Here is a 22,436-nt window from a genome sequence, read left to right on the forward strand (position 1 = left end):
ACCAGTCAACCTTCTGAACCCTGCTGCCACTGCAAGTAAAGGCTTTTGTCCGGTTTGCAGCTTACTGGCCGCAATTGCTTGCGTCGTTACTGAAGGCAGTGAAGCGCGTACAGGCTCGAGTCGTTTTTTGAGCGAAAGATGGCAAGCATTTCGATTGACTCGAGCTACTAGCATGACATCCATGGACCATGTCCCACAGGTATGTCGAGACTCGAAAGGTTCACCAGTGATGCACTGCGTTAATAAACATCGAATAGATCGGTCATGAATACTTTAGAGTAATGAAGAACAAAAGTCAAACGAATAGAATACGTGGTGACACAGTCCTGGAAGTAAGTTAGTCTCCTGACACCTCCGTCTCCCTCTCCATCCCATCTGCGATAGCTTCAAGTGCAACTTTGGGTTTCGCCAGTGTGAACATCTTGTTCTCTGCGCCTTCCCCGTTTCCAACCTTCTCTGACCTCTGCAAACCAAGCGCAGTCGTACACAAAACCACCCCAGATTGCGCCCCGCTCCCCTCGTCGAAGTCCTTCATCGATTCCGTGTCGAACCTCTCTCCAACCGCAGCATGGGTAGGCCAGAGATCTGCTGACGTGACTTCCTCGCCCATGGCTCTGTTAAGCCTTGTTGCCATGCGGACGATGTTCGACACACGTTCGCCGAACTTCATGGTGAACTCGCGATACGCATCGTCGTAGTTCTTGGTGCAACCAGCCGCAATCATCACAACCACGAGGGTATCGCTAATATGCGTAACCATTGTTGAGTGCACGTCCGCTTCTTGCAGAGCAACCTTCTGTGCATGAGATCGAGTCAAAGCGCGCCATCGGCCGCTGACTGCCTGGCTTTCTGTCATGCGCTTTAGTATGTTCACTTCTTTAGATACAAATTGATCCTTACCTGTCTCCCGAATGTCGCCATAGATCTCCGCCAGTGGTTGCTCAGCCTGCAAGCCGTCAAAGTCCCAGGTCATTATGATCCAACGAGAAAACTCGACTGTGGCGGCCTGCAGTGCGATTTGGATCAAGAGAGGGTCTTCCCCGTGCTGTACGGTACCCAGGAGTGACGTCATGGCAGGTCCAATCAGCTCACTGGTTCGCGCACTGGCGTCTTTAATTTCGTCTCTGTGTTCAGGCTTGCGAGCGAAATCGAAGGAGTCCGAGATGAAAGCTGCCGTCTGCATGATCTCTTGGTTGAGTTCGTCTACCAGTCTGATAACTTCCGCTCCTGAGAGCGTGTCGGCTGTGCTCAGGAATGCCTGTGCACCCCGTAGCTCCCGTGTACGGTCGTTAAGAAGGGTGGTTTGATCGTTGAACTTGGTCTGTAGGGCCTGCAGTTCGTTTTTCAGGGCCCTCTTTTCGGTCTCTCGCATCAGTAGCTGCTGCTGGTATGAGCTGAGATCTTGCTGCAGCTTTTGATACGCGTCTTGAAGCTTGGAGCGTTCTTGCTGGACCTTTTCTCTCTCCCTTTGCTCTTGTAGTAACCTGACCTGAATTTCATCGGCCTCCTTGCTAGCTTTTTTCAGAGTGTTCGAGAGCCGGGTATTTTCCGTTTTCAGGCTGCCCTGGTCTTGGGCTGAAACTTGATGCTCCAACTCGAGTTTCTTCAACTTATCCTCTACTGATATGCGCTTCTTCTCCTCCTCTTCCCATTTCTTCTTCCACTCAAGCAGTTGTTCTTCCGCCTTAACGTCGCGGAGGAAACGCAGAGATTTCAGCCAGACAAAGAACGCGCGAGGTCGGCGTAACCACCAACACATGAGGAATGGCAAGCTAGCGCTGGCAAGGGCAATGGGTACAGTGAAGCCTTTAGATGGTAAGAACCCGTAGGTTGACAGGTTCATGGTCGTATTGGTCGCAAGGTAATGAACGTTCACTACATATTGAAGGGCTATGCCATGTGGTAGAAGCATGTTCATTTCCGCCTCGTGTCCGGTACGACGCCCATTAAGGCGGCGTCGGAGCCACGCCGCGGTAGCGTTCCAATTCACCTCACAGAACACACTGCGGACCGCGTGTAGGCGTGTCGGTAGTCATTTTGTCTTCACATCAGTCCCTTAGTTATGCTGTGGTCCGTCACAGCGGCATGCTGCTACACCCTGGGCCGCGGTGTGTTATCCACCAATTTAGACGGCATTAATATTATTCATGGTGCATGATAATCCGGGCGTATTATTGGCGTATTACGTCCATTGTACACCGCTGATATGGTCTTGTGATATAGTCATCCTTCATCAGATCTTGATTTGTATGGTTGCGGTGTCATTTAAAACGTGTCTCATGAGCATCTTCCTGCTGCGTAGGTTAGCTGGAACGAATACATTCTGTGACATCAATCACCGCAGTAAGTCCATCAATTCGTGGAGTTTTGCACTGACAAATTCCACACAGAAGTCGCTACATTCCTTACCCGAGCGGGGCGTAAGTAGTTTGTGCATCACTGAAGCACCTATCTGCTCAGGCTTGTGGGGTGGCCTCGAGGCATCCATCGTCCGTTCATTTCTTGGTCTGACACTATTTCTATCTAGAACACTCAGGAACTTCCCGTATCAGGGTTAGTTGTCCAGGCCAAATGGCATCTGCAGATCACTCGCACCAGACCTCAAGACTGACACGAACAGTACACCCCCGCTACCCCTATATTAGATTATCATCCGTTGAACGTTGTAGGTGAGATCGTGAAAGTCGTGAACGGATAAGCATCCACGCGGCCTCTGCCATGAGGTATAAGACGGTGTGAGCAACGTACGACATCCATCCAGTCACGCAAGAAATGCTTCCCCGTCAGCCGTATCGTGGATCAGTCCGCAAATTGGTCCTTGCCTTCGACGTAGGCACTACATACAGTGCAATTTCCTACTGTATACTTGATCCTGGAGAGGTTCCAAAGATCGAGCCTGTCACTAGGTCAGTTGTCTTAATACAACATACCTGCTTTATTGCCAATCATTACGAATATTAGATATCCAGCTCAAGAGCACAGCGGAGGGAATTCGAAAATACCCTCTATACTCTACTACGATTCAAATGGAACTGTCCGTGCTATCGGCGCTGAAGCCCGACAGGAGCACATTGTCGAAAGGGCTGAAGAAGAAGGATGGACGAAACTTGAATGGTTTGTTTCGCAAATAATGGAGTTTGTATTTACTTAACTGACCATGCTAAACATTTAGGTGGAAATTGCACCTTCGAACCAGGAATTTGGCCGCCAACCATATCACCGACGATGACATCCCACCACTTCCACGAGGCAAAAATGCCGTTGAGGTTCTTGGCGACTTCATGCAATACCTCTTTCGTTGTGCACGCAGCTATATCGAGGAGGCTCATCCAAGCGGATCTCATCTTTGGCGGTCACTCGAAAACCGCATTGAATTTGTCCTTACGCATCCAAACGGCTGGGAGGGCCCGCAGCAGAAACAGATCAGGCTAGCTGCCGCCCTTGGCGGTCTCATTCCCAGCACAGAAGATGGCATGGCACGTGTCCATTTGCTGACCGAAGGAGAAGCGAGTTTGCATTACTGTGTCGCTAATATTCTGGCCTCAGATGCATTGTCGAAGACACCGATACTTGCATCAGAAGATGTCGAAGATGATGACAGCTCGCCAGGCCAAGGTGTTGTCGTCATCGATGCAGGAGGAGGGACACTCGATCTTAGTGCCTACTCGATGACTTTATCCCCGACGCTGATCGAGGAGATTGCTGCAGCTGAATGTAAGTGACATGCGATTGTTGGAACCATGTCTCAAACTCCACTTCTTAGGTCGACTCCAGGGTTCTGTATTTGTGACTCGTCGTGCTCACGGTCTTCTTCAAGGTTTGCCAGCATGTTCGTGTTAGCCATGCTGTGTCCTTGTTGATTTGACTTGACAGAAAAACTATCCGGCAGTCGTTTCGGCACACCGGATGTAGTCCAACAAATGACAGACATCTTCGACAGCACCACCAAGCTTAGGTTCCGCAACCCGGAAGACCCGTCGTACATCAAGTTTGGTACCGTCCGCGACAAAGATCCTCAACACGATATTCGCAACGGTCAGCTTAAATTGAGTGGGTAAGTCTTGTAGTGTAGTCTTTTGCAACTTTCATCTCTAACATGTTGCTACTAAAAAGACAAGACGTAGCGAAACTCTTTGAACCATCCATCAGCGGCATCATCGAAGCTTTCGAAAATCAAAGAAAGGCTGCAGGAACTCCGATCACAGTAAGTTGACATTACTGCGCTTGAACGGAAAGTGCGCTGACCGGCGTGTCACCTGAAGTTTGTATTTTTCGTCGGAGGCTTTGCTGCAAGCGACTGGATGTTCGCCAAGTTGCAAGCGTACTTCCAGTCGCTTGGTATTAGCTTCAGTCGACCAGACAACCATTGGTGAGCGCCAACAACTGACAAAATCGTCGTGCTGCACTCACGGGTGCTGCTTAGCAATAAAGCTGTTGCAGACGGTGCTGTGTCATATTTCATTGATCATCTTGTGTCGTCCCGTGTGTCCCGTTTCACATATGGCACCGAGTGCAGCGTCCCATTCAACCCATTCGATATGGAGCATCGGGCCAGGCAAAAGGAAGTTTTCCGAAGCGCCTCGGGAATCCTTGCTCTGCCTCGTGCATTTTCATCCATACTGACCAAGGTAGTTCTTTTGACTTGCTTTGGAAGGTCAATTGCTTAAGCGCAGCAGGGAACACGGGTCTCTGAGCAGCAAGAGTTCAGTGAGACATTCGCTATCCGACGGTATAATCAGGCCGCATGTAACCAAGTCGAAGTCGGCATCATGTCGTACAGGGGCTTCCTCCTCAAACCGGATTGGATGGATATAGAGCGAAGTAGTCATACACATTGTTGCCAATCACACTGATGTTTACCGGATTAACCAGGTTTATTCTCAACGTTATGCACCGTCCGCGCAGACACATCAAAAATTGCCGAGAAACTCACACCCAAGCGCTCCGCCGAAGGTTCCACGTATTATGCGATGGAGATCAAAGTCATTCTTCTCCTCGGGTTGACAGAATTGAAGGCTGTGATCAGCTGGGAAGACGGGGTAAGTCATTAGTTTCCTGATAACATTGCTAGTCTAACCTGTGCGTCTCAGGGAGAGGAAATACGGTAATTTCACATCCTGACATCTTCGTTTCATAATTCTGATTGCATTCACAGAACTCCAGCAGTAGTAGTTTACGACGATGAGCAGGAAGAAGCCTAGTCGTTTTGCAGAGCCACCTCACTCTCGTGCTATGCGGTAAGTCCGCAGCATCCTGTGGCTTCGAGGTTGTAATTGTACGCTCCTATCTATGGGTTTACTTTCGAATTGCCAAACATGTCATTTATTTCACCTTTTGCACAATACGATATACCTTTTCTGAGACTCATGAGGGCTATGTTAGAAGTACTCCAATGTCACAGTTTCCTGTGTGCCCACAGACGGCGCTGATCAAACCTTGAATCATCGTGCATGCCACAAAACATGTGCTAATTCATTGATGAGGGAACGAGGGTCACGCCGCCTCGTGTAGCCCATTGAGGATTGTTTATAACAGATGTAACCTATATGCCGTATCTTACACAACTAAACATGCCACCTCGACAAGCATTCACTGGCTCATGTCGCAAACTTGTCTTCGCGTTTGATGTCGGGACGACATTCAGTGGTATCTCTTACTGCTTCCTCGACCCTGGACAAGTTCCTGTCATCCAAGGCGTAAATAGGTACGATGTCGTTTCAAAGGGTTGCAACATTGGTAACTTACTTGCTCGGATACAGATTCCCAGCCCAAGAACACGTCGGAGGGGACTGCAAAATACCGTCCATCATATGCTACGACCCAGATGGCGCTGTGCGCGCCGTAGGTGCCGAAGCAATGCAAGAATATATCGAAGAGGAAGTTGAGGAAAACGGATGGGTGAAGCTGGAATGGTTGGTTTCCACAATCCACCAGCCCTCACATAGTTTACTAACCGTCATTCGCACAAAGGTGGAAGCTTCATCTTCGTCCTAGAACGATGGCGTCCTCTCATATCACAGACCAAGACATCCCGGCCCTCCCGCGGAACAAGACTGCCATCCAAGTCCTCGCCGACTTCATGCACTACCTGCACCAGTGCGCCAAGAAGTACATTAAGGAATCCCAGGCAAACGGCGAGGATATGCTGCGCTCTGTCGAGCACACGACTGAGTTTGTCCTCAGCCACCCGAATGGATGGGAGGGGCCGCAGCAGACGCAGATCCGCAATGCAGCGGTCATGGCGGGGCTCGTACCTGATACGCCAGAGGGCCGGTCAAGGATCTATCTCGTCACGGAGGGCGAGGCAAGTCTTCACTATTGCCTTGGTAGTGGTCTCGCCGCCGACGGGTTTCAAGTGAGGTTTGAGATGGCTATCTAGGCAAGAAGCTCACCAGAATTTTCAGGACGACGAGGGCGTGGTTATTGTCGACGCTGGTGGAGGAACGATCGACGTCAGTGCATATCACATGGCAACAGCGCCATCCTTCGAGGAGATCGCACCTGCAGAGTGTAAGTCTGATCAACGTAACTCTGCATGTGATTATTCTGACAGAATTTGCTAGGCCGCTTGCAAGGATCCATCTTCGTAAGCCGTAGGGCTAAGGCAATGCTCCGAGGTACTCTTTTAAGGCTTTCTTGAGGTCTACATGTTTGCTTACGGGCTGCAGAGAAACTCCGTGGATCACAGTTCGGAGGCGACGATATGGTTTCTCATATGGCCGCGATTTTCGACTCAACAACAAAGCAACGTTTCGGCAACGAGAACGACCCAGCATACATCAAATTTGGTACCACCAAGGACAAGGACCCTAGTTTCAACATCAGGTCCGGGCAGTTGAAGTTAATGGGGTCAGGATACCAATTGCCCGTCAATTCAAATATTCTCATTTCCGCTCAGATCCGATGTAGCAACGTTATTCGAGCCGTCTGCATTGGCTATAATCGAAGCTATTGAGGAGCAGCGCCATGTTGCAACCAAAACCATCAGAGTCAGATCTTTTTTCCTTTGCCTGTTCCACTTAACTGAACAAACCGCAGACCGTTTTCCTCGTCGGCGGTTTCGCAGCTAGTGAATGGCTTTTCACGAGGCTGCAAAACCATCTAAGACCATTGGGGCTCGATTTTTGTCGGCCTGACAGTCACACGTGCGTAGTCCTATTCCAGAAGGAAACGAACCAAGGTGATCAGTGAGTTGAACTATCTATAGGGCTAAGGCGGTCGCGGATGGCGCCGTAGCGTTTTTCCTGGATCATCGCGTCTCTGCACGTGTTGCCAAGTTTACGTATGGTACACGCTGTGCGACACAATTCGATAGGAACGATCCTCAACACAAGCTGCGTGCCAGTATGGCCGTCCCACGCCCATCAGGCAGGACAGTCCTGCCTAATGCATTCAGCGCAATTCTGACCAAGGTGACGACTTGTTATTACATGTTATGCATAGGAGGAATCACTAATACGCACATTGCAGGGCACGGCTGTATCTGAGACGAAAGAGTTTAGCAAGAACTTCATTACGGAGGTAGTAGACCGCTCTGCATGCGATATGATTACCACGGAGATAGTGTGTTACAGGGGTGACAGCCCCAATCCACGATGGACAGACTCGGAACCAGGTGCGTGCGGATAACTTCCAAATGCCGCGCATCGCTGATCTTCAGGGGGCCCAGGCATGTTCTCGACCTTGTGCAATGTACACGCGGATACCTCGAAAGTAGCACGCACCATCAGCCCGCGACGGGGTTATGCTGGGCTGCAGTTCTTTCGCCAGGAGTTCAGTATCGTCCTCATGTTTGGCCTGACGGAGCTGCAGGCGCAACTTTCCTGGAAAGAAGATGTAAGTGCCTCCCGTGATCTTGCGCCAAGATGGGTGATATTGATGCATGCGCGACGTTTAGGGGGTTGAACGAAGGTAAGGAACATACCCCTCTGACCTGTGACATTAATTGCACGGATATTGAATAGGTCACCAGCCACGGTTGTATTCGACCAAGTGGTCGAGGCCGCCTAGACTTAAGTGCTGCAAGCCATCCGATGAGGGACCATTTGAGTCGCATGCCAGATGTTCGTGTATTCGAGGGGTCATTGTAATAGTAACATTTCATTCGCATCTTGTACGTCTGTTCCAAATGTATTTTGACCTTACGCTCCTGTGAACTCTGTGAGAAATTCTAAGGAGTCATCAGTAGTGCATTCCGTGATCGAAAGCCTTCAACTCACCTCGAGTCAACTCAAACGCCGCAAATGTGCTCGCTCCAGCGGGTATGCTGGTGAAGTTGTGAGTATTTCGAGACGTGTAAAAACAAGAACACCCTAACGTTCTTAGCACTGATGTGGCGCATGAATCATCATTATGAGTCCTGCGATGTGCATATCAAACAATTAGTTTCACTTACACGATGGCGACAGACCGCGGAAAAGCCCCGTTCTAGCAGCGTGCGTGTTGGTCAAAAGAATGTGAATACCAGTAGGGGGCAGTCTTACATTCCTGATTCAGCGATAACCATCCTGATTTCATTGGTCATATATTTCCAGGGCTTGCCAGTTGGTGGAGTCTGGCGCAACTGAATGCGAGACTTGATCACGTCTACCGAAAGATTAGTGTAAGTAAGACCCTCATTGACTGCGTTCCGTAACTTGCCTAATGGGTAACAGGATAGCCAGTATGCAATCTGCAAAACATCAGAATATTATAAAGCAATCGGGTCGTATGACATACTCCGCCAGTCGAACCACTAGCAAGAAGGGCCCAAACAGGGACTTTGTCCCCGTACTTACTCTGAAACTTCCGCTTCGAAAACTCAAACGCTACATGAAGTTAGACAAGGAGGTGTTTGTGAGCGCCAACAACGTTACCTGTGTAAAATCTGGATTACCCTCTCAATATCAGAACCCCCTACCAGTATAAATGAGGATGACATACCCCGCATATGCTGGTATCTCTCTCGCAAATGTAACCTGAAACGTTGTTCAGCCAAATTTCCGCAAGAACGCGATATTTGCGAATACCCAGTAGCCTCTCATGATACCGTTCCGAAAGCCCCAGTCTCTCCACATCTCCTTTGCGACATCTCTCAGTTTCTTATCGGTGGCAGCACCATATTGGCCTTGCATGCGAACTTTAAACATCTCGACTGGATGACAGAGTGTTAAAGTGATTGAATTGCGAAAATCAATGGTGCAACAGACCTGGACTGGCAAGAATAGCATTTGCAGCTCCAGCCATTGCCCCTGCGATGGCGATCTCCTTCAGGGACAACTGTGGGAATGGTGAAACGATGCGCTTAGAGTACACGTATGACGCAAACAGCAAAGAGTTGACTCCGGCGATTCCGAGAAGGGGGCTGGCCATCCCTGAAGCAGGATAAGTTTTCGGAATGATGCAACACATCATGTCTAATGTCAACCTTTGTACAGCGCGAAGAAACCTTCCTTTCGAACAGTTTGTGTAAGAACATCCATAGGTCCTTTCTAAGCTGGCCGTGAGCCATCTAACTCTGAACCTATATATTCACGTACAAACATTCCCTCTGCAAATTATGGTTCAGTATTTGACATTTGATCATGGACGGTTAACTGACTCGGAGCAATCTGTGCGCGTGTCTTGACGGTATCGAGTGGCTGGCCTACAAGGACTTGAGCTGCGCCGCCGAAGCTGCCAGCGACCAAATCATTTACGGTTGAGAGGTATGGCATATTTGGATAATCGGTCTGGACTCTAGAGACAATGGAGGACGACAGAAGACTAGTAATTTATGTACATAATCATATTGGAAAGTTGAGAAGACGTGCCAGACTGACGTGATTTTAGCGGTGGTTGGGTCTGCAAAATCACACGCTGATAAGCCTCCTACTACGACGTAGTTTGCAAGCTATGAGTGCATCTGCTGCAAAAGCATCTACGAAAAAAGTAAGTCTCCCACTGCAGCCTTTTTTCGCGATCTCAATTTTTGTAGCAGATATTTCTAAAGGGCAAAAAAACAGAGCAAGGTCCACCCCTTAAACGGCGCAAGCTCGACCGATCACAGCTGAGCTCTGGATCTCCAGCCCGTTCACAAGACACGTCTACTTCCGCGTTTCCAAGAGGAAATTCAACTACAGTCATTGATCCTGAACTCGCAGTCGACTTCACGACCCAAGAAACTAAAAATGGCGAGTCCTTTGCGACACTGCGCAAGATGATTTTCGGACGACTAGAGTATACGTCTACCCAGACAGAGTTGGTCATTTTTATCCAAACAGGGAGCCAATACGGAATCTTATTTTGACGGCCAGTCCAGGAAAATACCTCGCAATCGATTGCGAGATGGTGGGCGTGGGCATCGACGGCGAGGAGTCGTCGCTTGCACGCGTTAGTATTGTTAATTATTGGGGCGCAGTGCAGCTGGATGAGTTCGTGAAGCAGAAGGAACGTGTTGTAGATTATCGGACCAAGTGGAGTGGGATACGCCCCTCGGATATGGTCAGAGGTAGGTAGGTTTTACTTTCTGCATCCTGTGGTTGAGCTAATACTACATCTAGCTAAGCAATTTGAGGAGGTGCAGAAAACAGTTGCGGCTTTGACCAAGGATCGCATTATAGTGGGACACGCTGTGCATAATGATCTCAAAGTTGGTTTTAATATCTGTATCCTCATTCCTGTAGCTCACTCATAACCTGTTATAAGGTTCTATTACTATCGCACCCGGGTCCATGTATACGGGACACACAACACTTGGCGGCAAAACACAACGTAACCAGTAGCAAACGTCCTGCGCTTCGTAACCTCGTAAAACAAGAACTCGATGTTGTCATCCAGGGAGGGGAGCACTCCAGTGTAAGTCTCCTATTGCCCTAGTCCCTGCCTAATTTTTCATCATGACACTCGGGCAGGTCACAGATGCTAGGGCGACGATGGCCGTGTTCCGGCTACACCGAAAAGAGTGGGAAAAGGGATTCAGACCGTTGCCTACACCTGGGGCTGGTGCATCAAATAAACGGAAACGTGTCGAGAGTAGTGAGCCATCTGCACCCACCCCATCAGGTAGAGGGAGGAAGGGCGTCAGTTCTGGACTTTCTACAATAGTAAAACGGACACCGCAGACGAAATCGAAAACTGCAGTCAAGACTACTAGTAATAATTGGTGGGCCACCCTAGGTGCCAGCGGCATCGCAGGGAAGGGTTCCATGAAGCTGTAACATTATCGTATATCGTCTTAATTATTATCTACCACACAGGTTTCCCATGTCGAATATTGGTGGCTCGCTGCTTGAAATTGACGAGCAGTTTATTAGACAATATCAGTGGGCGCAGTGCCACTGCACCCTATACTTGTCTCTCCAAGTTGTGAGTGCCGAGAGCTGAGTGAATGAGAAAAAGAGCGCCGAAAGCTGATTGGTTCACTGTCTTTCCTTGGTCTAAAGCTCATGATGCCAGCGACGACACTGACATCAATCCATTTTCTTCGAACGACTCACCTGGTCGAGTATGACTGAGCAATCATGACGTTCTCTGCAGGACAAATTCCAGTACGCTCACTCGCCTATTACGCCTTATCCTTCGACCGGTAACAAAGTCTTAAACATGTCCATTGGGTGCCTAGAAGTGTAAGTGTACAGGAAGATCGAAAGTCAATTGCAAGCATGTACACATAAATAATGTCAGTCACATCATTCCTCTCATCCACTTCATCCTTATCATCCACTTCATCCCTATCATCCACTTCGTCCCTCTCATCCACTTCATTCCTCTCATCAGCTGCATAACCCGCACGCCCGAGCCTTCGCCGAACATCCCAAAAGTGTACATGAGAACAGGACACTTTGAACCTGAACATCATCCGACTGAATACACTTCTCTCCAGGACTAATGTCGGTAAAGGGCTTTATCATCCGGGGGAAGTATGAATCACGGTGATCCATCCGTAGCGAAGCAGACAACTTCAGCATCTCTGTGTGCAAGTTCATTCGTTCTTGTTCCGGTAAACTGAACGTTGAATGGGGGTTTGATACGCGGGAGGGCCGGTAGGAAGGTTTCAAGGCTCTTGAGAGAAGCCAATGGAGTATTCGCCATCCACGGAAGCGGAGTGGGTGTTCCAGGGTGGGGAGGGTCCGTGGTCGACATTCATATCTGCGCAGGAGTCCTAGGGATGTTCCGGGCAGTCTATAAGAAGATCTAGACTTGACCAGTCGAGCGCCAGTGATGGTGCAGAGAAAAGGACATGAGGCAGGCAGATGCGTACTCAAAATGAAGGTTGTTGTTTTCTTCCTGAGTGTATGCTTTCTGCATACGTAGAACATGCACGAACGCTCTGGTGTTGCGGAATTGCGGTAGTGTAAAGCTGGTTGCAAATACTCAGCTAGAGTACGAGTTCGCAGGGGAATGCGAGCGATCAGGGGAGTAGATATGAGAGCGTGCAAATACGGAGCTTGTTCGGTGCGGAAAACTGTAAATGAGGACTTGGGTCAAGATCTGATGATATCACAGATGATATGTGCCATCTTTTATACAGTAGATGGGTGACAAAGGGAAAAAGTAAGACGACACAGAATTGTCACGGTAACCGAGTGAAAGAGACATAAAGGCGAAAGTACGAGAAGGGGAAATGACAAAATCTTAGGAACAAAGGGAGTGATGTCAAAGTTTAAATGCACGAGGGGATGTATTCGCGTGTCTCAAATGCGAACAGGATAATCTCTTTGCAACGACGAGACACGCGGAACGGCTTGCGCCTTAGCTTCGATCGTAAGTATCAGCTCGGTGCGCAAAGGATATATAGGGGATCCTTACAAGGAAGATGGTGCGCAGGAATGCGGGAAGCACAGCACACCCAATGATATGATGGGATTTATGTCACACAAAAAGTAAGGGAAATGGTGAATGATTGAGTATCTGAGCTCACTGTCGAGGACAGCGAACTCGAGAGTTGTATCGTCGTGCGGTGTTACAAAAATGAGGAGTCGTGTTAGTTTTGAGCCGCCATGGGCGACCCGTCATCGTTAATAATTTGGCAGCATGTATATCTGTCAGCGAAAAATACAGCTCGATAGGTGTGCAATGGTGCATTGCATCACGGACGGTGATTGCTGCGATAGTACCATTCATGATAGTATGGTGGATGAGGTAAATATAGTTTCCATCCATGATTCAACCCCATTACTCACTCTTTGCGCCCTGTCATGCCAATAGATTAAAGGTAGTACAAAATGGTGTGGTGCTCCAATATAGACTGCCTACCGATCGGCTGGTCATTGAGTACACTCTGAGATTAGCAAATGCAACAATGCCGGTTCCTAGGAATCACTGTATTCCTTCGTCTGTATGTCCAGTTTGGAGACTAGCCGATTCCTGGTTCCCAGGAGGAACAAGTCTCCCTGCTAGGCCACTCAACTAAGTAAGACCAAGTAGCGGTGGATAATTAAACGGAAATGAGACAGTACGACCCAACTAATACTCAGCGAAGGAGCAGCTCCAATATGCTAGTGAAGGTGCATAAACTCCTCGAGGGGCCCGCCGGCAGTGCATAAGCTGGGAGAAGTATAGCCTCGTTTAAGCGACCTTGGAAGAGCTGATGCGGCCAATCGAGAGAGAAGTTATCATGGTCGTTGGAGAAGTTTGACTCCGGAGCTCGACATCCAGCTGCACGTATTCGTCTGTTGGAGCGGTAAGGTATGGAAGACACTTTGATTCAGCACAGCGGTTTTGCTGCTAGTCATATGTGAGACCGAAGGAAAATGTTCTTCGGCCTCAATATGACTGGCAGCACCGGGCTTCATGCACATAAGCAAATCATTGATCCAGTATGACCCAATAGTCAAATGTATGGATTCTAAAGTGTATCGAGCAACATGTCTTGTTGAAGATATGCAGGGTATGGATCAACTTAGACTTGTACTGAGCGTCAAATCTAGCCTGAGAGTCTCTGAGAGTATCATCAACGCCGAGGCGGAAGACCAAATTGGGAACCCTAGATTTTTTTGATTTCCCATCCTTCTCTGCAGACAAAGTCCATCCGAGTCAAGTACATGTTGACGGTTGCCTAATAGTACTTATCCTACGACAAGACAATGGGACTGGCCGGCAGAAAGGAAAAACAACGCATTCCAAATGACCCACGAAACTTATCCTGGGCAGATGGCAAGTCACTACTTTACTTCCGAGCACCATTCTCACCTCTCCATAGATGCAGCTCGCTTCGGCCAGTCTTACATGTCCAAGCTCGGCTGGGACCCCTCAAAAGGTCTAGGCGCCTCGGGCGATGGCATGAAATCGCATCTTAAGGTCTCCCAAAAGCTTGATATGCTTGGGATTGGCGCCGCTCATCAGAAAGACCCGCATGGTATCGCGTGGAAACAGAATAAGGAATTTGAGGCTTTGCTGCAGAGGCTTAATGCGCAGGATGGTCAGGGTTCTCCTTCTAAGCATGTGCTAGGAGAATTTGTTCGGCCTGAGCACCCTTCAGCGGACGCACACCCCGAGGAGGACAAGGAACCGAACCAATCATCGAAGAAAGAGAAGAAGCGTAAGCGAAAGGAAGGGGAACATGCCGTGGATGGAAAAGATAAGAAGAAACGGAAGAAAGACAGGCGCCAGGATGAAGATGTCGAAGATTCAGCTGCAGCGGATTCATCAGAATCCGTTTCTCCGCATCTCGATTCTCCTGCCCCTTCTCCAAATACCGCGTCACCCATGCTTCAAACAAGGCCAAAAGGACGCCCTATGGCGTGCGTATATTTCTGATAACTACAACTTCTGATGCTGACTACTCTTCCAGCCACCGTGCTCGCATACAAGCTGCTAAACGCCTTGCCAATAAATCAGCAACTGCCATCTCTGAAATCCTGGGGATCGTACCGACTCCTTCATCTGTTTCCTCTGCAACCCCCTCTGGTTCTCTGACCCCAATCACACCCGCAGACAGCGACCTCCCCCTCGAGAAGCTCACAACCTCGTCTAAGAGTGTCGCAGACTATTTTAAGGAAAAACTTGGCGCAAAATCTGGTTCCAATACCCCAGCTGCAAATGACGATGACAGTACTTCTCGAGGAGGAATTGGCTCTAGTACCCCTTCACGAGACGACGTAGACCAACCGCGAATTGGGCTCGGTGCAGGTCGCAGTTTTGGAGAAGGTGGCTCTTCGAACGTGTTCGCCCAGTTCTTCAATACATCCTCCTCATCACATGCCACTGTTGTTCAAATGGCATCTTCTGCTATACAGGCTATAATTCAACCTCCCGAACCGACAACGACGTCTTCCACAGATAATTCCAGGGATGAAGAGATGACCGAGAAACAGCGACGCAAAGCACAGAGAAAAGAAGAAAGGAAGAAACGGGACGCAGAGGTAGTTGATGTGCCTACGGGAGTAGGAATCGAGATGCCTGGCGACGATGCTAAGGCGGAAAAGAAGAAACGGAAAGAGGAGCGGCGAGCGAAAGCGAAGGGTGCGGAACCATATGATCTTGCTCCATCGGTTGTTGTGGAAGAATCCAAAGAAGGCTTAGAGTCTGAGAGGAAGAGGCGGAAAGATGACAGGAAGAAAAAGAAAGTAAAGTCTGATAATCAAGCAACAGCAGAGGAAGGTGAAAATCGGTCCAAAAAATCTAAAAAGCGTACAGAACCAGTCAATGACAATTCATGACCTCTCGATAGTCGCTATTATACCGTCTAGATCTCATATACCATTACCATCGACCAGTATTACATTATCAAATTTGTATGTAAGGAACACAGAAAGCAAGGTCCACTGTCCGCTATCAATGAATATAGAAAGGTCCAACATCCCCTCGTTCTATGATTACCTCTCAAACACTTTAAACCCACCCTTGAACTCGTCCGGACTCCCGCTTGAGTCGTCGCAGTGCAACTTCAAGGCGTTCACAACCTCCGGAATAACATCCTTATCAACGTCCTTTCCCCAAAGGATGTCCAAATGTTCATATCCATTCAGACGCGTGACAGTCGTATGGTCCGGGAGTTCTTTAAGCATCGTCTGTATGTCAACAAGGCTATCCCTGTCCCCATACAAAAGCACGATTGGCGTGACGATATTCTTGGTCGGGAACCTCGCAGGTCGGTACGCACGTCCCACCAGGAGAGCCAAATGCACTGACATCATCGTCATACATCTGGAATGCACCCTCGCGCATGATCTGGAACCAGTGCACGACGGACTTGACAGACGCTAATGAATAGAGATGGGCATATGCGGCGATCTTCTGGAGATATGGAATGTTCTGACTATCCCAGTTGAAGAGGAAATGCATGGAGGTGTCGATGACGCTTGTGAAGATGGGTGGGTATAGGATGGCTTGCCATGTCGTTGTAGAAGACAGAATAGCTCTGCGTCCGAAGAATAAATACATTAATGTTGGGCTGTGATATGCGAGTGTTAAGGACAGACGGTAGTAGTCAGGCAATGTACTCACGAAGCCTTCATGAGGCCATCGACAAGAGGAGCCGCCAATCCTACGGGACTCATAGCAGGGGCAAGTGCAATAAAGACGTTCACCTTGTCATTCAACTGCGGATGAATGCTAAGTGCGGCGAATGCCTGTGCAGTACCCTGGCTGAAACCAACATAGCTCAAGCTGCTCGATTTCGTGATATCCAGGATATACTGAATGGAATCAGGAATATCATGCCAGGCAAAGTCGTCGAGGCTGTAGTTCCAAAACTTGACTGAATTCGGGTCATGATGAACCGATTTCTTGGAGTACTTGTTCCCTCGGTTATTGCCCATCCATACGTCAAAGCCTGCCATTAACTCCTCAGTATCACGTAGCATAATTATAATAATGATACGCACCTTGCTCAGCAAGGACAAATGGCAAGCACCTCTCAGCGTTTGTTAAACAAATCCATACTTCACTGTTCATGAGTAACCCATGATGCAAATACACCACCGGTTTTCCCGTGCTCGTCCCAGGACTTTGCTTCCTCTGCCCCCTCTTCGTCGGGAGCCTATGCAAACCCAATAAATATCCATCATTTGTCAAAACGACATGTTCCTCATGCGTGTAACCCCAATACTGACATAGCTCTCCGAAATCCTTTGCCTTCCGTATAGTGTCAGCAACATCTTCGGCTTTGGACTTGCCTTTTGCAGGGTTCACAGAGAAACGGTGAAAGAGGGTGCGTGAGTGGTTGTGGAACCACTGGATAATAGGAACGGGGAGGAACTTGATGATGAAACTGATAGCAGTCTCGAAGACTAGAAAGAAGAAGCCCCCAACGAGAGCTGCGTATTCGTGCCCCTTGAGGCGTCCAATGAGAGGAACAACCATAAGTGAATGACTGCTCAGTCCGAGCACGAACTATCCTTGCTCCGTAACGAAAAAAAATCAGTGTAGTTGGGCGATAATAATACGTGTCTAATAAACGACAACTCAAGTGGAGAATAGTTATGAGCATACAATGAGCATAACAAGTTCCGATATAAACACCGAGCTAGGCACCAGTCGAAACGAAAAACGGTTAATATTGTACTGGGGGTCGGCGTTGCCGACTTAATACCTTGCGGAGCATTTTTTTCCGGGGATAACTCAGTTCGCACTCTGTCCAAAATCTGAAAAAGTAAGTGTTGGTGGACTCGTTTGTATAAAATTCGTGGTAACAATTGTCACATAGGCTCGCTACTGCTTCGTACGCGTACATGTCCGTAATATGTATTGCTGTTTCGTTGACTGATGATATCTGTATGGTATTCTGGACATTATCTGTTAGGAGTCCTTGTAGACGTAATTGTTTGGGACCAATAAATCACGTGCATGTTTAGTACCACATGTAATCAACAAGGCAAAACAAGATCTCGAGTTTGTTGCTATCTCGTTTCTCTGAGTTGTTTCAGCAGACATCTTGTGTTTATATCTTGGAATGTCGATGTATTTCTACTGGTTTCAAGGCGGTAAATTTGATCGGGTTTCAATTGGGAAAAGATTACTCTCGCTTGCCATTACATATCACGCTCCAATGTCCATCGTGATAGACCTTGCTCCGCAAGGTAATAGATCATTGGTACAACAGTAATAGGACGAAATATTAAGCATACAACACACGTCCTTCAAAATTTAAAATAAATCCATCCACAGAGAGACAATATGCAAGCGAGAGTCAGTTTCACATATCCGTGCACCAAATCTCTAGCTTCCCCTCACCCCTCCCCTTCGCATTCGCTCGTACAGTCTCGATGGCAAGTTCAAAATCACCGCCGTCCCTCAGCGTCACTTTCACATCATCTTCATCCTTGAATTTGAGACCCAGACCGTCCATAGTAGTGCTAAACTTGCTTGTCACGCGCTCGACGAATTCTTCGAATGTCGCCTCGGATGTTAGCGTCATTCCACGCACTTCGCCTCGGTAGTGCAACTGTAACGAACGCGATAAACCACTTGAAATCATCAATAATACGATAGAACGGACCTTGACACGGATATTCGCCAAATCATAGGAATCGTCATACTCTTCACTCACATACCCTTCCTCCTCTTCCTCGTACGTTGGCTTCGGCCGCCTCTGCGTCCCTCGTCTGGTTGGTTTCCGACGCATGCTTCCCCCACCGGCGCGAGGAGATATTGACAGCGAGTGGCGCCTCAGAGTTCAAGGACCCCTGGTTGCCTGAGCTCATTGCGTGACGGCATCCGCCGTATCATCGAACCAGTGCTCGAGTCCGTAGACCCTGGACCTGATTGTGCGCTTCCCTGGGGCCACAATGCCACACGATCCAAGCCCATATTGGGTAGCGATCCTTGCAGCGACAGAACGTGTATAATCTTCAGTATAGGAACCAATGTAGTCATCGAGGAAATCTAGTTGTCGAACCGATACTGAAAAAAGTGGTCAATGTAAAATAATCAACAGGCGTTAATAATAACACCTACCCTCTTGGGAAGGAGGAGCGGCACGGAGCACAAATGGGGCCTTTGGTACAGGAAGGCTAGGCTGAAGACTAGATGGCGGCACCTGATATCCATTGTCAGGAAGGGTCTGGGTTTGGTACGGCTGAGGTTGTTGGTACTGATTACGTGCCGGCGGCGGCTGGTCCTGATACAGCTGCTGTGGTGCAAATGGAGGTTGGAAGAGGGCCCCGGGTTGATTGACAAGCTGACTAGGCAGAGGCTCCTTTTTCCTTATAGTTAGTCCCCTCGATGCAGCTACACCTGAAGGGGTTGTGGGACGAATGAGAGTGTTGCTTCGGGAAGGTGGGGCAGAGTTGTTCCTCGTCAAAGGTGACGTGGGTGACAGGGCAAGTGTACCGTCGGTTGGAGAGCGACTTGAAGCAAAGGTGGAAATGTTGATGCGCACAGGTGCAACAGTGTTGCTTCTCGACAAACCTGATGTGGGGGGCAGGGCAAGTGCTATATCAGCAGTAGATGGGAAAGCGGGAGTAGTGGGCCTTGGACCCGCATTCGTCGTTTTAGAGCGCTCCACGCTAGGCCGAACGATGGGTTCAGTACCTGACGGGTAATGAACATCAAGAAATTGGGAGCAGACAAGAATAGAGCGTACGTAGCGGGGGAACAGTTGCACTTCTCTTCAACCCATCGTCGTCCCTTTCTTCATCTCTTTCTTTTGCTTTCTCACGCTCCTCCTTGAGTTTCTTGACGCCAGTGAATTCAGTGAATGCATCCGTGGCGTCTGATGCTGCAACAAGTTTCTGCACAACAATAACTTAGCGACAGCCAATAAATAGACTACGCGGAGACGTACCCGCCTTCCCAAGATAGTCTTTACTTTTGGAATTTTTGAGCTTATTCTCTGACGGGCGGTACAACACGCCAACAGGCTAGAAATGTGCGCCATAAGTATCGTCATGGGAAAATGAGGAGAATGACCCACAATACTAAAGACCGTATATCCCTCTCCGCGATCTCTAATGGCATCGTCGATTACGTCGTGCTCATCGGTCACCTTCAGATTGCGCCCATTCTCCATCTCAGCTAGCCCCTCAGCAGGGTAGCCAAGATAAATATGAGAGAGACCTTTATTGAAGAGCACTTCAGGTGAGAACAGTTTGAATTTGAGGCCGATTTGTTCATAGTTACTGCAGGATAATTAGAACAATAATGCATGTGAGAGTTCACAAAGAACACTGACATGGCTTGGTTTCCACGAAGATAAAGTAGCGCATCGTCAAAGTTTTGCAGAGCAACATCGTATCGGCTCAGCAAAAAGTTAGACACCCCGCATTGAAAGTAGCTGTTCCCGAGAAGTTCCGTCAGCTTAAAATGAAAATGACATAACAGGGAAGAATGTATAACATACGCAATAGCAAGGAACGGATCAAGAGCTGTAGCAGCCATAAACTGCTGGACTGCAGCCTCATGCTCACCGATGGTGGCGTAAATTAAGCCCATGTTTGTGAGGATTTTAGAGGAATCCGCAATGCGCTATTGTAACATAAATTTCAGATGTGGCGATCACTATCAATTGAACGAGGAACGCACCGAAAATGAATCTAGGGCCTTCTCGAAATCCTGCTCATCGTATGCCTTCAAGGCTGCTGCCCATATGTCCAGCTCTGCTTTCAATGATGTGGCCATAGTTATTCCTAGTGTTTCGTGATGATGTGGAGGTACAGGAGGCGTTCCAGACGCAAAGAAATCTATCGAAACAGATGCGCAGCAACGAAGTAACTGGAGGGTTGCGACGGAAGGACAAAGAATGAAAATGAGAAGAAAATGAATATACTATTAGGTTAGTTCTAACCAACGTGGACCGGCCCCGGAAGAAAACAAATAAAAGAAAAAGAAACCGAAAGAAGCTAAGAGCTGACAGCGGTGAACGAAAGAGAAAATGAACGCAGTCGGAGGATTGTTGTACATTTCCGGGGCAATAAATAGGCCCATTGTAGGCAGTGCTCCAAATTTGGTTAAAATAAGCCGGCGGCAGTGTGTAGTCCTACAAGGCACATCACACTGGCTGTCCCGACATAGCTACTTACAGTCGTAGACTCGAAGGCACACTGCACAGGAATCAGCATAGCACAACGTGCTGAGGGGGGACCTCTCGACAGTATATCGCTTGTAGATCCGTGGAGCGGTGGAGGGCCGTCACATTTAGTATCCCCTCCGCAAGGCAGTTGTTCTGATTTAGGGTGATTTCATGCTAAAACCCAGATCTAACCGTTTCCCAGCTCAGGCTCGTGTCTTTATATTAAGTACCACGCCGCGCGGATCCTCATGGCAAGAATGTTAACTTATCACGCATGGACAGATGGTTACAGGTCCAATATTAGTCTTGCTTTCTCGTGATAAGCCTTCGATTTTCTCGCGCATAAAGCTTCTTCCGTTTTCATTACTCACTCGCCTCGTTCAAATCACGCACCTTTGTCAATTGTTTCTACCGCTCTAAAACGCAATCTGGACCTGGCAGACGTGAGCAAAATCTAATTTTATTCTCGTGTTCATTGTCCTTGGCTCAAGTGCTGCTACAGTAGATTGCGAATGCAGATTTTCAAAAATCTCGTCCAACACCGAGGGGGTCCCGGAGCTTGCAATCCCAGCTATTCATCATCACAATCAATGAATATAAAGCTACTATCAGAGCCTCGCTATTCACGATGGTAAATTACACAATCGATGAACTGTCACGCTTCATCATGAAATCAGTATCTGATCTCTCCGTCCAATCGACCTATCAAATTCCGTAGACGTGCTTTTCTTTAAAGTTTACAACCTTGCGGGAATTAGGCCCTTAGGTTGGTACGAGCTGTGCAAGGCCGATGAATGTTTTCCAGCTCAGTCCTTTGCGCGGGCACAACATGTAAGGTTGGGTGATGGTTCCTTCCGGCAAGCTGCATTGACGAACCCACAAGGTCCTACGGTATTGGAGGATACCTGACGGACGATGCACGGCAAGGCACTCGATTTGACGCCCCTGAGTAGTGAGCGCTTGAGCAACGTTCGAAACCAATTGCAATTGGGATATCGCCTAATAGCGTACGGGGATTACGGCAGGCCGCAGAGTAGCGGGCTTTTGTAGGTTCTAGTGCGGGACACATTTTCATCCCACCAAAACATTATTCGTCCGACGCACGTTCTGTATACTGTGCATCATTCAAAGTCGAAAAATTATTCTAGTCATATACTAAGTGGGTATGATTTACAGTAGGACTCATGATAATCCCTTCGAACTGGCATACCACCCCTCCACAGATGTTCGGACGTTCTCCCAGGCTGACACCCGAAGTAGACGTTCGGTGTCCGGACGGCAATCTGGGTGAAACGGTCTTTTGGGTCAATTTTTGTGCAGATGCCCAGCTTGGGTTCCATAGGGATTATCATGGGTCCTTTTACTTACGTCCTGTAAAACTTTAACAGTTCGACCTCGGCTAATTACGACACTGTAAACCATAAAATTCAATGAGGTCGAACAGTTGGAGCCCAGCGACAACGGGAGCTAACACAACTGATCACTCCGGGAGCGGGCCGCGATCTAAAAAGAGCAAGAAAATCAG

At 48.5% G+C, this 22,436-nt stretch overlaps 7 protein-coding genes across 7 annotated transcripts; 3 read left to right on the forward strand and 4 right to left on the reverse strand.

Annotated features, from left to right (window-relative positions):
- Window positions 1–7: 7 nt before the first annotated feature.
- On the reverse strand, window positions 8–1,848 carry DFJ58DRAFT_798828 (uncharacterized protein). The gene is made up of 2 exons (XM_041390714.1): window positions 258–1,848; window positions 8–199 (listed from the first exon to the last, which is right to left on the reverse strand). The coding sequence occupies exon 1, from the start codon at window positions 1,841–1,843 to the stop codon at window positions 338–340; it is 1,506 nt and encodes a 501-aa protein (XP_041241457.1). The 5' UTR covers window positions 1,844–1,848; the 3' UTR covers window positions 8–199; window positions 258–337.
- Window positions 1,849–2,772: 924 nt separating this feature from the next.
- DFJ58DRAFT_705635 (uncharacterized protein) lies at window positions 2,773–7,905 on the forward strand (the record flags this gene model as incomplete). The annotated part of the gene is made up of 21 exons (XM_041383714.1): window positions 2,773–2,906; window positions 2,962–3,135; window positions 3,197–3,553; window positions 3,602–3,714; window positions 3,764–3,817; window positions 3,874–4,054; window positions 4,114–4,204; window positions 4,263–4,369; window positions 4,424–4,565; window positions 4,677–4,821; window positions 4,906–5,043; window positions 5,705–5,912; window positions 5,971–6,355; window positions 6,405–6,510; window positions 6,564–6,617; window positions 6,669–6,849; window positions 6,899–6,989; window positions 7,039–7,145; window positions 7,208–7,412; window positions 7,471–7,615; window positions 7,670–7,905. The coding sequence occupies 21 exons, from the start codon at window positions 2,773–2,775 to the stop codon at window positions 7,903–7,905; spliced, it is 3,354 nt and encodes a 1,117-aa protein (XP_041241458.1).
- A 135-nt stretch (window positions 7,906–8,040) lies between these two features.
- DFJ58DRAFT_489960 (mitochondrial carrier) lies at window positions 8,041–9,818 on the reverse strand. The gene is made up of 14 exons (XM_041380643.1): window positions 9,581–9,818; window positions 9,519–9,529; window positions 9,407–9,470; window positions 9,189–9,353; window positions 9,009–9,133; window positions 8,923–8,957; window positions 8,856–8,866; window positions 8,719–8,807; window positions 8,641–8,671; window positions 8,484–8,586; window positions 8,396–8,427; window positions 8,318–8,327; window positions 8,220–8,266; window positions 8,041–8,170 (listed from the first exon to the last, which is right to left on the reverse strand). Exons 1-14 carry the CDS (start codon window positions 9,693–9,695, stop codon window positions 8,142–8,144), a joined length of 867 nt encoding a protein of 288 aa, XP_041241459.1. The 5' UTR covers window positions 9,696–9,818; the 3' UTR covers window positions 8,041–8,141.
- A 25-nt stretch (window positions 9,819–9,843) lies between these two features.
- Window positions 9,844–11,518, forward strand: DFJ58DRAFT_798846 (MipD protein). The gene is made up of 7 exons (XM_041390715.1): window positions 9,844–9,909; window positions 9,959–10,218; window positions 10,275–10,468; window positions 10,521–10,609; window positions 10,666–10,815; window positions 10,872–11,325; window positions 11,403–11,518. The coding sequence occupies exons 1-6, from the start codon at window positions 9,874–9,876 to the stop codon at window positions 11,175–11,177; spliced, it is 1,035 nt and encodes a 344-aa protein (XP_041241460.1). The 5' UTR covers window positions 9,844–9,873; the 3' UTR covers window positions 11,178–11,325; window positions 11,403–11,518.
- Window positions 11,519–13,953: 2,435 nt separating this feature from the next.
- On the forward strand, window positions 13,954–15,804 carry DFJ58DRAFT_490090 (uncharacterized protein). Its single transcript, XM_041380644.1, has 3 exons — window positions 13,954–14,115; window positions 14,162–14,702; window positions 14,753–15,804. Exons 1-3 carry the CDS (start codon window positions 14,046–14,048, stop codon window positions 15,618–15,620), a joined length of 1,479 nt encoding a protein of 492 aa, XP_041241461.1. The 5' UTR covers window positions 13,954–14,045; the 3' UTR covers window positions 15,621–15,804.
- DFJ58DRAFT_747174 (Alpha/Beta hydrolase protein) lies at window positions 15,777–17,401 on the reverse strand (the record flags this gene model as incomplete). Its single annotated transcript, XM_041387511.1, has 4 exons — window positions 16,788–17,401; window positions 16,408–16,735; window positions 16,064–16,354; window positions 15,777–15,993 (listed from the first exon to the last, which is right to left on the reverse strand). Exons 1-4 carry the CDS (start codon window positions 17,263–17,265, stop codon window positions 15,777–15,779), a joined length of 1,314 nt encoding a protein of 437 aa, XP_041241462.1. The 5' UTR covers window positions 17,266–17,401.
- Window positions 17,402–17,828: 427 nt separating this feature from the next.
- Window positions 17,829–20,836, reverse strand: DFJ58DRAFT_798850 (uncharacterized protein). Its single transcript, XM_041390716.1, has 11 exons — window positions 20,425–20,836; window positions 20,243–20,367; window positions 20,075–20,176; window positions 19,817–20,021; window positions 19,688–19,763; window positions 19,487–19,621; window positions 18,859–19,434; window positions 18,766–18,804; window positions 18,614–18,725; window positions 18,401–18,527; window positions 17,829–18,346 (listed from the first exon to the last, which is right to left on the reverse strand). Exons 1-11 carry the CDS (start codon window positions 20,518–20,520, stop codon window positions 18,098–18,100), a joined length of 1,842 nt encoding a protein of 613 aa, XP_041241463.1. The 5' UTR covers window positions 20,521–20,836; the 3' UTR covers window positions 17,829–18,097.
- Between the last annotated feature and the right edge of the window lie 1,600 nt (window positions 20,837–22,436).

This window comes from Suillus subalutaceus (genome assembly GCF_016647625.1).
Source record: "Suillus subalutaceus strain FC151 chromosome Unknown DFJ58scaffold_89, whole genome shotgun sequence".
NCBI classification, from domain to species: Eukaryota; Fungi; Basidiomycota; class Agaricomycetes; order Boletales; family Suillaceae; genus Suillus; species Suillus subalutaceus.